This window comes from Camelina sativa, chromosome 19 (genome assembly GCF_000633955.1).
Source record: "Camelina sativa cultivar DH55 chromosome 19, Cs, whole genome shotgun sequence".
NCBI lineage: Eukaryota > Viridiplantae > Streptophyta > Magnoliopsida > Brassicales > Brassicaceae > Camelina > Camelina sativa.
In genome coordinates this window covers 24,726,565-24,741,066 of record NC_025703.1, presented here as the reverse complement: position 1 = coordinate 24,741,066, position 14,502 = coordinate 24,726,565, and the positions used below count along the sequence as shown (strand labels likewise).

General features: G+C 39.9%; 1 protein-coding gene and 3 long non-coding RNA genes across 4 annotated transcripts; 1 reads left to right on the top strand and 3 right to left on the bottom strand.

Annotated features, from left to right (window-relative positions):
* Positions 289-704, bottom strand: LOC104767113. Its single transcript, XR_764181.1, has 2 exons — positions 602-704; positions 289-499 (listed from the first exon to the last, which is right to left on the bottom strand). It is a non-coding gene; the product is annotated as an uncharacterized LOC104767113 (long non-coding RNA).
* On the bottom strand, positions 1,529-1,986 carry LOC104767112. Its single transcript, XR_764180.1, has 2 exons — positions 1,948-1,986; positions 1,529-1,848 (listed from the first exon to the last, which is right to left on the bottom strand). It is a non-coding gene; the product is annotated as an uncharacterized LOC104767112 (long non-coding RNA).
* Positions 2,258-2,668, bottom strand: LOC104767111. The gene is made up of 3 exons (XR_764179.1): positions 2,558-2,668; positions 2,391-2,480; positions 2,258-2,309 (listed from the first exon to the last, which is right to left on the bottom strand). It is a non-coding gene; the product is annotated as an uncharacterized LOC104767111 (long non-coding RNA).
* On the top strand, positions 5,372-6,412 carry LOC104768175 (putative nuclease HARBI1). The gene has a single exon (XM_010492101.1). It carries the CDS (start codon positions 5,372-5,374, stop codon positions 6,410-6,412), a length of 1,041 nt encoding a protein of 346 aa, XP_010490403.1.

Sequence of the window (14,502 nt, the reverse complement as noted above, 5' to 3'; positions counted from 1 at the left end):
AAATCTCCAACATCAGACAACTGATTAAGTCCCAACTATGTATATGCTCATCATGAGAGCTGCAACAACAGCCTGACAACAAAATCCAGTTGTTCAAACAGAGAGGCGAAAAATATGTATCTTTCCGATGCACTTTTTATCATAGAAAATATCCATATAACCCTTTTAATATTTATAAATTTATTATGTAATCCATTAAAATTCTTGTTTTGGTTTGTTTGATTATGTGTAAGTTATGCATTCGTTAGTCTTAAGTATTTCCGAAACTTCGGTATAGATTAACAAAGCTGTATGAAAATTCGTGACTTCGTTGAAGTAGCAAATACAAATATTTGGATAGATTATTACATTTTTATCACACAACAACATGTACCATCCACACATGTACCATATACTTGATCATTTATCTCTTTAACACAAAACTGGGTGCATCCATCCTCCCCTCCCATTTTACATGGAGCTGGTTGGTAGCATAGGAAACTTCCCTTTATTTCAAAACCTATTTTACAATAATCATTAAACAAATATAGATTAATAATAGAATAAAATATATCTATAAAAATAAATGAATATAATAGTGTGTATGATAATAAACTAGTACCGGGAGTGTTATCATCACAATGAACTGAAAATGTGACAAAGAGAATAGTGAGAACAAATGCGAGCAATACATTTTTTGTGATAGCCATTTTTATGATATTATTTTTGTTGTTGTTGTTGTTGTTGGTGTTGTTGTTTTACATTGGATGTGTTTATATATAGTAACACAAATAAAACGTAAGAGGTATTTTTTTTCTAGTCAAATGTAAAATAATCGATCTATTTTATATATATAGTAACACAAATAAATGTAATTAAGAGGTAATTTTTTTCTGGTCAAATGTGAACGATAAAAGAATCGAACTATTTTAAACCAAAAAAGTGATAGATTTATTTCTTTAGATTGCGGTCAAAAGAAAATAAAAATGGAGATTTGTTTTCTTTTGTAAAATGATTAAGTTAATAACAAATCTAAACTATCTGTCTCTCACAGTTCCATTTGTTTAGAAAGCTTATAGGAACACAATTTACATCCAGGAGATTTGACTTTGTTGCAGTTAATTAAAATACAGCAAAATAAACCACTTGTCCTTCAAATTTAGTATGAACGCCATTCCCATTATACGTTACCAAACTGCGTTTCAAAATTGACTTGATGAGTTATGTCAACAAAATAATTTGGTTTTCTCAGTTCACCTGAGTCTTAGTGCAATATTGGTCCTAAGGAGATCTTACTAGGCTGGTAAGAGAAGAAGGCTCGGTACAAGCCATCAGCATGAGCCACCTTGTTGTTATATATTTCTTCTCAAGAAAAAATTGTTACGTGGCTTAACATCATCATTAGTGTCTTGGCTAAACTGGATTACCATTGAAGCATTTGTTAATCTTCTTGTTCGTTCAGAGGGTCCACAAAATTTAGTTTGAGATTGGTTAATGTCAATGAATTGCATGAGCTTGAAAGCAAAGTAGCACCGCCAAGGTACACAAACACAACAAAGCTAGTCTCTTCATTGTTCATAAGCAAACAAGCCTTTTATAACAAGCCCACAAAATTATTTATTTTCTTATGTGAAACACTTTTCAAGACTGTTGATGTTTCAGAATAAAGTACCCTAATCTCTACCAAAACATAGTGACTTTGCAAGTCAGTGGGGATGCAGCTGCTTATGTACTGGCCCAAAATGCGGTAAACACTTTGACGAACTTGTCTGAATAAAAACAGAAGCATAGTGTTGACTTCTTCTTCTTCTTCTTCTTCTTCTAATGTCACTTCAAAAAAGGTAGCAGCAAGTACTTTGCATAAAATAGCTGATGCAGCAAAAGGAGAAATTATCAGTAAGTTATATCTAGAGACTCCAAATTGGAGAGAATGAAAAGGCTGTAAGACTCTTTATAAACCAATCTAACCTTCCAAATGAACATATAACATGAAGTTATTTCGGTTTTGCTACTCAGATCAATGGACTTAGCTCGAGTCCACAAAGTTGTTGCGAGTATAACATGACCGACAACCTATAAAAGAGCAACAGAACGGAACATAAAATGAAACCTATAAGATTGGTCTTCCAAACACATGGGTCTGCAACAAAGTTTCACAGCTTTTAGTAACATAAATATCTGATTCTGATGGAGAACATCAAAACATAAAGAAACTGGTCTAGCTAGCACCTAAATATGTAGAAAAAGGCGATTTGAACAATAATAGCTCGGACAGTGAGGATACACATTGCGGCAACCAACGCAAATCTCTTCCACCGTAACAGTGGCAACTGTATAGCAGTAGGACAATGTTACTAAAAACCTCACTGAGCCAAAATCCTAGTGGTGAATAACTGAATAAACTTGCTTACATTGATAGAATATGCAGTACCGAGTATGAAACTCACGGAAAGGGCCCAGAACAATGGCCACGAACCAACTATCCACCCCAGCCAGAAACTCTATAAAGCAAATCAAATTACTTACTGTGTATAAAGACTTTTAAAAGTTCGAACTTTATGAAAATGGCATATCATACCATGATGGAGAAGGAAGCTACTATCGCAATGCCGGTTGTAACAGAATATTCCCCTGATGCCAATGGAAGATAAGGTTTGTTAACCTGCAAAAAACCAGTCTCCTAGTTTACCAGAAACCAGTCTCCAAATTAGCTTGAACAGCTAACTTTGTTTGCCTCTGCTAAAGACTGCAGTCCAAGACCACCTTCAGACTTGGGAAGACAAACATCCCTGCCATGATACCGACTCTGCCAGGAACCTGATATGCTGTCGGATCTTTTCAAGTGGAAGGCAATCATCAAGAGACATCCGCCTGGGAAGTAAAGGGAGGCCTAAATAGCAAACCGGCAATGAACCACTTGTAAATGGAAACCGAGCCAAAACTTCAGTCCGAACAGAACTTGAAACTCCAGCCATGAATAATGTTGATTTCTCCAAACTTATGCTTAGGGCAGAAAATGCTTCAAACTCCTTAAACACCTCGAGAACCCCTTCCATCGAGGAAACATGTTCATCATAGAAAACTAGAATATCATCAAACAAATATGAGTTAATCCGATACTCCTGCAGCGAGGGTGGTAACCAAACTTCTGAGCAATTGCGGCTCTATCAAGGAGCGTAGAGAGAGTATTCATGCAGATCACAAACAGGTATGGAGAGAGTGAACAGCCCTGTCGCAAGCCCCTTGCACTCCGAAAGAAACTGATAAGCCCCATCGGGTCTATGTGAGGAAGAAGCAAAGGGTAGAAGGAACACGTGTGGAAGAAGAATAGAGCATGTGAGTGTTAAGCAAAGTGTATATAAGCTTGTAAATAAGAGAGAGTCGGTTATGTCGTTGGAGAGGAGTGAGAACAAAGGCCTTGATTGGTAGTGTATATAAGTGAGCATACAGATTTTAGAAAGCCAATCATGTTTTGTTTAGAAAGCATAAAAGGAGCATAAAGGGAGCATAAAAGGCTTTTAAATGCTCTATAGCCCAATGCTCCTAAATGAAGCATTTCCCAAGCATAATGGTTTTAAAGTTATTAAAATACAATTTTACCCTCATTAATCACCTAGAGTTTACTATAAATTCACAATAATATTTTTGACCTAACCCTAAAGAAAACGCATCAGAGAAAAGTCTGCAGCAGCAAACCTCAGCAAACCTCGTAAGTTGAAAAGCAACTCTTCCATTTTTTTAATCTTATAGCCAAATTTCTTGTGTATATTCATATATGATGCAAAGGGTACGAAGATGTCTTGTTGTTTTTCTTGAAGATGATGGTTTTCATTGTTTCTCATCTATTATTACCTTTTTGTTTTTTAATGCAACGTCTCACAACATTTTTTGTCAAAGCCAGAAATATAACATATAATAATATTGTAAACAGTTTCAACATGTCGAATCAAGAAGAACGTGTGCAACCAACAAGCAAGGTATGAGTATATATGTTTTACGTACATGTTGATTTTTTTTTGGTTTGTGTGGTGGTTGAAGTTTATGTATTATTTATATTTTTGGGTTGGTTTAGCCAAAATTTATGTGGACCCATGAAATGAGTCATGAGATGCTAGTGTTAGCCAGTGGTGAGAAAGATAAAGGATACTGGAGAGGTACATGTTTTAGTGAAATGGGAAGACAGAACATACGAGCAGGATTTTTGAAACGGTTTGGTTTGGACTTGCAATGGAAAAAAAATTAAAACTCGGCTAGAGCATTTAACAAAGCAATATGATATCTATAAACGTGTCACAAAAAACGTCACAGGGGTGGGATTCAATGAGTTTGGAGAGCTTGACATGAGCCCTGACTGGTGGGATCAACTCATTGCGGTAATTTCTAATTAATTAGACAGTGACAATATACATTTTATAATTTATTAGTTTCTTATAAAAATAGTTTCACTCTTATTGATATTTTATATGTTGCAGGCTTATCCTGAAGCATCAAAAATTCGTCAACATCCATTGCGTGATATTCCCCTGCTTGACCATTTATACAGCAAAGTTACAATCTCGGTAAGTGACGGTTGGCAGCATAAGGAAGGACCAAGTCAGTTGCCTCAAGATATTGAATTTGAAGAAGTAGGAGTTGAAGAAATATCATCACCCATCCGTGAAGACAATCAAAAGGCACCAGAAACTAATGTTTCTAGCAAGTCTCAGGAGAGATCTACCAAATCAAGATCTTCGAGAAAAAGACCTAACCCGGATCATTGGGATCGTATCACAAGTACCTTAGAAAATCAAGAGAGGTTTTGGTCAGCGGGGCAGAGAACATTTGATTCCTTCAATCCATTTAGTAGTGCCATATGTTCTGAAGAGTTGCTAAAGATGTCTACATTAGATCATGATGGCGAGTTGTATTGGACAGCTCTTGACTACCTAGCTGGAAACGAGAATAGTCGTCAGATTTTTATGACTTTACCTACGGAGCAACAAAAGATAAAGTATTTGGAAAGGATCACAGGAAAGAGGAACTAGACAATTTCTTAGGATGGATTTAATTTAGAGGGTCGTTTTCTTTGAATTATTTTTCGTTTTCGTATGGCATTTTTTAAAAACATGTTTTGCTTTAAGAGATTTATTATTTTAGTTACGAACTGGCTCTCTCTTTTAAAATATGCGAGTAAAAGACGTGAGGAATGAGGATAATGGATATTTAATATAATATTTTTTCTTGCTTAATTAATCTATTTTACCTTTGTTTATTACAGGAGATTGCAATGATGTGTAATCAAAGTATGGTTGTTGTGGTTCGCTTAATGGTCGAGAGTGAACGACAAGATCCATACTCTGATAGACAATTAATGAGGACGGATCGAGGTTGCGGAGTACGTCATACTATGCAAATGATTACTGGTTCTGGTAAAGAATGCTATGAAACCTTGCGAACGAATCAAGAAACCTATAGAAGGTTATGTGATACTCTCAAGAATGATTACAATCTTAAAGAGTCACGTGAATGCACTGTGGAAGAAGCTGTGGCGATGTTCTTAGAAACACTTGGGCATGATGAAGTGCAGAGGCAAATTGCTAAAAACTTTCAACGCAGTCAAGAGACGGTGAACAGAAAATTTATGGAAGTGTTAGATTCCGTACTCCTTCTGTCGAAGGATATTTTAAAGCCTCAACCAGAAGAGTTTCAACAGATTAATACTCGGCTATTAGCAGATAGAAGATATTGGCCTTTATTTAGTGGTTGCATTGGAGCTCTTGATGGCACGCATGTGCCGGTACGAATTAGAAGTGATCAAAAAGAGAGGTATTGGAATGTAAGAAAGCAGTTCCCCTCGATGAATGTTCTTGCTATTTGCAACTTTGATATGAAGTTCACATATGTGTATGTTGGCACACCTGGAAGAGCACACGATACCAAAGTTCTTACGTATTGTGCACAAGAAGACAGGTTCTTCCCGAAACCTCCTCAAGGAAAATATTTTGTTGTTGATTCTGGATATCCAAATAGGAAGGGTTATTTAGCGCCATATCGCAAAACAAGATATCATCCACATCAATGGGGTGAAGGACCACCTAATTCTGCAAGCGAGATGTTTAACAAACGACATTCATCTTTGCGTTCAGTGATTGAACGTACTTTTGGTGTGTGGAAGGCAAAGTGGCGAATACTTAAAAATGAGGCGCGGTATAGTCTTCAAACACAGTGCAAAATTGTTGTAGCAACCATGGCTCTTCATAATTTTATACGTTCATCAAGCATTATTGATGATGATTTTGAAGAGTACGAAACGATGGAAGAAGAAACATTGAATCCTTTTGATTCAGATGACGTACCCGAAAACGAAAACACACGTTATGAACCTACAGGAGATGCATATATGAATGGGATCCGAAACAATATTGCAGAAAGTATTTGGGCTGCTCGACATTAGTTATTAATAATTTTGAGATTATGTTTTATATGTTTTTATGCTTACAAACTATTTTTCGTATGATTTGTTTCATTTATTTTAATATTCATAAGTTATTGTTTCATTTGATATTATGCTTATAAGATGTTTTAATTTGTTTTTCAAAATAAGTATTTTAAACTATTTCATTAGCAACAAAATCTATATTTGTATATTTAAAATGTCTAATTTAGTAATTTTATGTCTAAATGCTAACCAATCACATATCATTGTTAATATATTAATAACATACAGCTTATGCAGCATACTGCTCATGCTGCATAATGCTAATGCTCCACTAACAGTTGTTACAATCAAGGCCAAAGTCGTATGTGACTTCTGAGGAGTGAGAGTATTGCTTTAGCTGCGTCTAAAGGCTCTTACGGTTACAGTTCCGATATCGTTGTATCATCATTCATATAATACAAAGGAGTGTTCTTATTCTATCAATTGGTGCGCTTGTGATCTGCGATCGAATCAAACGCTGAGAGAGTTAGGGATTTCACACAAATTGGGGATTTTATCAAATCAGAGTAATTTCAAGATTGAGATGGTGATGGAGCAAGTTTTGACACCGGTGAAGGAGTTTTCAATGTCGGAGCAAGCATCAGTGGAGATCTACGATCAATTAGCCGCGTTGGGAACAAAGATTCGCGAATCCGAAGATTGCATAAATGATAAATTTGCGAAACGAGATTACGAGATGAAGGAGATCCATCGCAAGCTTGATTTCTTGATTGCTTCTGGACCTGCGACGGAGACGGTTTGAGAAGTTGGTGGTTCGAGTCAATCCGGAGCCGCGAGAACTCAACATCGCCGCAATCAGGTATCTGTCTACCCTCAGGAACCTTGCCTTAGTCAAATTAGGCCTGGGCTTAGAGAGAATTTATTCAGAAATGTGGAGATGGCAATATTCGAAGGAGTTGGAATATATGGTTGGATTGCTCGGGTTGAGAGATTTTTCAGAATGGGTGGTTATAATGAAGCAGAGAAGCTGGCTTTAGTTTCCGTAAGCTTACAAGGAGAAGCTCTGAGCTGGTATAATTGAGAAGCCAACAGGAGACAATTTGGAAGTTGGGAACAGTTTAAAGCTGCTCTGATGCTACGGTTTGGCAATTTGAAGATTAGAGGACCAAGTCAAAGTTTGTTTTGCATCAAACAAACAGGTTCTATCTCAGATTACGTGCAGAGATTTGAAGATTTATCTTCACAAGTAACTGGATTAGATGATCAAAAACTGGAGGGTATTTTTTTGAACGGATTGACAAGGGAAATGCAAGAATTGGTTCACATGCAGAAACCTAGAGATCTCCCAGAGATGATAGCTGAAGCAAGAGCTATGGAAAATAGTTTAATGTGAAGAGTGGTTAAGAGGGAGTTACAAATAGTCGACAAGGAACTTAAGGATCCAAACGTCTCTGACTACAAGAGTAACTACGGTCACAACAATAATACTTGGAAGTCAAAGATGATAACTACAGACTTAACTCAAGGAAATGACAGACAAGTAAACAAATATGAACAGAGACCAAGGAGACATAATAATGGTGCAGAGCTAGATGAGAAGAGAAGGAAGGTAATCTGTTTTAAGTGTGATAGACCTTACTCTAAAGATCACAAATGCCCAAATAAGGAGCTTAGGGTTTTAACAATCTTTAATGGATATGAAGTGGAGGTGTTAGAGGATAACGAAGTGGATACGGAGAATGTGTGCATAGCAGAGCCAGTTGGAGAATGCATGGCATTATCATTCACCTCATACAGAGGAATTTCATCCCCCTCAACAACTAAAACAAGAGGTACGGTGGGGGCATCGGATGTGATCATCATGTTGGATAGTGGTGCCACCCACAACTATATCTCACCTGCGGCAGTGAAGAAACTAAAATTGAAGTGTAGAGAAGACCCGAATTTGACAGTTAAGCTGGGAACAGGCATATTAGTTCAAGGGTTGGGAGTTTGTGAGAAGGTACACTTTTCAATCCAGAACTTATAATTCACTATGGAGTTTGTTGTGTTGGAGCTAGGACAAGTTGACATTATTTTGGGAGTTTACTGGCTACGCACATTGGGAGATTGCCAAGCCAACTGGGAGAAGAATGAGATGTCATTCCTATATAAAGACAAGATAGTTACGATCAGAGGAGAATCAGATTTGGAAATATCAAAGATGTCTCTGAAATCTCTATCCAGTGGGTACACAGTGAACACGAAAGGAGTGCAAGTTGCTCTGTACAACCACCAAGTCATTCAGGTGACACAACCTTTAGCTGGTGCTATTCAAGAAGTATTGGCAAGATTCGATATGGTTTTTGCTATTCCAACAGATCTTCCTCCGATCAGAGGCACAGAACATGCGATCAATCTTTTATCAGGGAATAACGCAATCAGCGTCAGACCGTACAAATATCCTCATGCACAAAAGAAGATAATGGAGCGAATGGTGAAAGAGATGCTGGATTCTGGTATTATAAGACCAAGTCAAAGTCCTTTCTCAAGCCCTGTTCTGTTAGTAAAAAAAAAAAGGATGGAAGCTGGAGATTTTGTGTTGACTACAGAGCCTTAAACCGAGTAACAGTACCTGATAAATTCCCTATACCCATGATTGATCAGCTACTTGATGAGCTAAATGGTGCAGTAATGTTTTCCAAGTTAGACCTTTGGGCTGGTTATCACCAAATCAGGATGAAAAAAGAAGATGTAGCAAAAACGGCATTCAGGACTCATGACGACCATTATGAATTTCTGGTCATGCCCTTTGGTTTAACAAACGCACCAGCAACTTTTCAGGCTGTAATGACATTTTGTTTTACAGCTCGTCTTTGGCAAAACATGTAGAGCATTTGGAGATCGTGATGAGAATATTGGAGGAGAACCAGTTATTTGCCAATCATCAGTGGTTCGCAGTTGCGGCTCGAAGTTGTGCTCGATCATCTTACCCGATGAGGCGATCGTGTTAACCACCGGGTTGGTGATCGGGTGGACTGGTGTTGAGGAACTGCACGACATGACGTAGGAGGTGACTCCTGACTTGTCAAAGCTTCGGAGTTCGAGCATTATCCCCTCTCTTTCAGCTTCCCCCATGTCTTCATTTAGCTCCGGTTCGATGACTTCCCGATAAGTATCAAGCAGTTCCTTGTAGAGCTCCGTTTCTTGATGTACGAATCCCTCCTTACTATCAAATGTCAGCGCTGTTTGTAAACAATCCCCGATTGCAATCTCCTCAAACGCCTCGTCACTCAGTTTTTCTAACTCCTCTATCCAGAAGGTTTGCCCTGCTATTGTGGGTTTTTCATAGTTTCCCGAATGTCAAACTGCATAGTAAGGTCTTCCCCGAGCTTCAGATCGATCTTTCCATTCCTCACATCTATCATTGCCCATGCGGTGGCTAAAAATGGTCGTCCTAAGATAAGTGGATCCCTTGGCTCCACATCCATCTCCAAAACCACGAAGTCGGTTGGTACGTCAACTGACCCTACCTTGACCGGCAAGTTCGATCTGCTAGGACCAATTGGATGTCGGTGGGCTTAAATTTCTTGAATCCAAGACGTTTGGCTACAGTTAAAGGCATTAGGCTGACTGATGCTCCCAAATCGCAAAGACATCTTCCGAACTTCAAGGGTCCAATCGAGCAAGGTAAAGTAAACGACCCCGGGTCGCTCAGTTTCTTAGGTGCAGTGGTCCTGTGGATTATAGCACTGTATTCATGATTGAGTATGACCATCCCTTGCACTTGTTTGATCCGCTCCATCACCGCATCCTTCATGAATTTCTGGAAAGGAGGTATCAGGGTGAAAGCGTCTATTAGGGGCATGCGAAGTTCGAGTTCCTGCATCTGTTTCTCGAACAATACCTTGTACTTCTCAAGAAGTTCCTTGCGAAATCGTACAGGGAATGGTAAAGGTGGCTTGTAAGGTGGAGGGATGAATCTTCTTTCTTTTTGTTTCTCTCCTCTTGGTTTGTCTGCGGGGGGTGGAGTGACCGAGGTGTCAACCCGATCATCTATCCGAGTAGTGTGGTCGGGTGCCGTGTCAGGTTTCTCTGGAGAATGGTTTGGTGGTTGAGCAGGAGTGGGCGGTTCACGGAGATCCTCCCCATCTAAATCATTGTTGGCCTCAGTAATGTGCAGTGGTGCCGGCCGAGGTGGTAATTAGCATCCACTCCGTAGGGCTATGGCAAGCGCAGACTCCTGACTTTTGGAAGTTGAGGCCGATTTATCTGTAAGCACCTAGATTGGAGAGCCTAAGTCATCAAACTTGTTGTGTAGTTGCTTGAAATTGGCCGATAAACGGCAGGCAAGATCATCGAATCTTGTAGTTATTTGTACGGCATCAGTCTTGTGAGTTGACAGGACTTGGTGCATTAGTGAGAGCAAATCTAGCGATGAGGAATTATATGAAGGTATGGGGCTGATAGTCTGATTAGTTGGGAGGTAGGTCCTAGTCCTTGGTGTGTGACCACTTTGATTATAGATGTAGTTCATGTCCTCTAGCTGAGCATTCTCCCCATCTTGTTGTAAAAACTGCTCTTCCTCTGATAATGCATGAACATGTTGCTGCTGGCTGAGTAGTTTATCGAGCTTGTCATTGAGGGCTTTCATGCCCCTCTTGTACCTGGCATCTTCCTCTCCTGTAGATCGCATAATACGATCGTATTCCTCATTATAATGCCCATCAGACTGAGCCAAATTCTCCACTAGGTCCCAACCTTTATCAACATCCTTGTTGAGGAAGTTACCGTTGCTTGCGGTGTCCAGCAACATCCGTATCTTGGGGACCATTCCTCTGTAAAGTGTACTTAGCAATGAAGCATTGCTGAAGCCATGATGAGGGCACCTGGTAGTGTATCCCTTGAAACGTTCCCAAGCTTCACTGAACGTTTCATTGTTCTTCTGAACAAAGCTGGAAATGTCATTTCCCAGCCTTGCGGTTCTGGAGTTAGAGAAGAATTTGGCCAGAAACGCCTTCTTGCACGCTTCCCAAGTGGTGATGGACTCCTTGGGGAGTGATTTATCCCAGAGGTGCGCTTTGTCTCCCAAGGAAAATGGGAAAAGCCTTAGTTTGAATCCATCCTCATTAACTCCACTTATCTTTGTGAGGCTACAGAGCCTATCAAACTCATCCAGATGGTCCAATGGGTCCTCCATTGGCAATCCATGAAACTTGTTGCTCTGTATCATCTGGATGAGACTACTCTTGATCTGAAAATTGTTGTTCGGGACAACAGGTGGCACAATGCCATTCCTTTGAGTGTGAGTTGATGGAACATCTCCTGCTCCGATGTAAGTCCTTGTTTGAGGAGCTGGTGGACCGTTTTGATCATTCATTGTCTCCTCACTTGTTGGTGGTTGCGGTTGTCGAACTTGTTGTTGCGGAGTAACCGTGGTCTGTCGATGTTGTCGATGAATGGACTTAGGTTTTGGTTACCCTTGGATCGTGTTTGCATGCACAAGTAGGTGACAGAGTGTGTACACGAGGGTCAACTCAATCCAAGGTGATCGAGTGACGGGTCGGGTGGGTGCTCGGGATGTACCTGAAATGCAAAACAAACAAAAACGAAAGCAAACAAGTCAGATTCTGAACCAATGTAGATAAGAGAACTTGATCTAGCAAGTGCTGAAATCCTAAACGTAGCAAAATTAAATTCAACCAAATGGCAACGACGCCAAATTGATAACAAGGTTTTTCACCCAGGGTATCAATTCCCTATACAGTTGTAGTACAAAGGGTTATCAATCCAAATGGTTGTTATGCTAGCATATAGGATGCAATCAGAAGCAAGCAAGCCAAGCCAAGCAATAAATGGTTTTGTCTAACAATCCTAAAATAATAAAAGAAAAGAATATAAACAAGGAACCACACGACCTAAGCACTCGATGCAAGCATTCGAGTACAGGATCGAGTGGGGTGATCGAGTAAACAAAGATGGTATGAACAACTCGAAGGGTTACTCGAAGTAGGTGATCGTGTACCTATTCGGGTAAGGGATCGACTGATGAATAAAAATGCAAACAATTAAAATACGAAAGCTTCTAAGGATGGGGTAATCGACTCCTAAGTGTTCCTGACCAATACAGATGTCTTACATGCCTCAAGCAAATATTCCCTAGACAATGAATCTCTAAAATCTTGTTAAAACACTCTCGTGATAGAAACAATCAACCTTGATCACTCCCCTACCCAACTCTCGTTGGAGAAACATGACCAAGCAGGCAATATGAACCGATTCATTATTGTCAATAAACCCCTTACTCATCTAATCTCTTAGGCTAAGTGAGTAAATCTCTAGCATTGGTTGATTCAAGCATTTCATCTACACCTCTCGGTGGTAAAACATCTTAGATCTAATCTCACTCTCTCGGTTTGTTGACAGCATTAAGAACACCAATCTAGAAGGGAATTTATAAAACATATACAATCAAACTAAGACATCCTAACCAATCAAGAACACAAAATCATCTATCCCATCCCTAGAAACTTTACTACACTACTCGGAAATCATTGCAAAAGACATAGAAACAAAGATAAACGAAAATTGCATTGTATTGAAAGATAGAGTAGAGAAAATAGAGTACAAAGTAGAAATCTAAAGAAATAACAAAAATATATAAAAATAAATCCTAACAAAAGTGGAAAAGAGTTTTGAGTCGCTCAGTTCTCTCATAGAAGCTCTCGCTCTCTGGTTTGAGGGTCTGCGGCGTGCTCGGGCGAGAGGAAGAAGGGGGGGGGTTATATATGGAAACCCATTAACCCTAGCTTCCAGTCCTGCCCGAGGGTCTGCTCGATGGGGTGCACGAGGATGTGCTCGGGTTACTCTTCGGGTGGGTCTTCGGGTTGTTCTTCCTTCTCTCGGATCCTCCTCGATCGTGTTGGGGTTCGGACTGTTCTTCCAGCTCGATGGCTCCTTCGGGTACACGTTCGGATTTGTCCTTGTTTTTCCCCATTTTAGGCTCTAAAGCACCTGTTTTCGTCCAAAGTATGCAGATGCAAGAATGCAACACCCTAAATGGCCTAAATGCGAATTCCTACAGTTAATGACCTAAAAAAGCTAAGGTAAGGGTATAAACAATGCAGAATATGGACAAAAAAGATACTTAAAACATGTAAATTAGAGACTTATGTTGGAATTGGTTGACCTTCCTCCTTTGGCCATGGGAATCTAGGTTGGATGGGAGGAGGAGAGAGGTCAGGAAAATGAGAAGGAGGTCTCGCCGGTGGTTGGGAAGGCGGAGCAGCAGCGGCCGGAGCTGACGGAGGCAGACGGCGACTGGACTGGCGAGTTGGGCGAGAAGAAGAAGCTTCGCCGTCGACAGTTCTAGCCTTCTTGTTGGGTACCATCACTCCAAAACACTAAATTGACAGTGGATCCAGGTAGAGGGCTCAAAATCGATCGGAGTAGCACTTGGAATCACTCAAAACGGAGCAGTATCGGAGAAGTTATGAGGAATTGTAGCTGTTCGTCGGGTTTGAGGATTGAAGAACAAGAGGGACGGCTTGAGGGTTTAAGTCACGATTGCCTCGGTTATAATGGTGCCGACCGATGCCCATTAAGTGGTATCGATCGATGCTGCTTCTGTCGGACCCGGCCCAGTTGCAATTTGAGGCCCAATTCTCGCAAAACCCAAACTTAAAACCCTTCAACCTTTCTTTTTTTCTGCGATCCAATATCGGTGCCGACCAATACCCAGGTGGTATTGATCGATGCTGATCCTTGATCAATGGTATCCAAAACTTTTTCATTTTTTTTTTAGTTTTTCTGAAACAAATAAAACTCAAAACCAAAAATCAATATGTTAGTAATCCTAAAGAAAAATTTGAAAAATAAATAGTTCCTACCAGTGGGTTGCCTCCCACTCAGCGCTTGTTTTAAGTCATTAGCTTGACTTGGCAACGGATTAGGCAGAAGGTGCTTCGTCCAAACGCACAATGTGTCCGTCTGGTATCTCAGCTTGAGCCTAATAATGTTTCACCCTTTGACCATTAACAGTGAACTTCTCTCCCTTGGAGTTTAGCAACACAATAGCTCCATATGGTTTAACTTCATGGACAGTAAAAGGACCAGACCAACGGGAA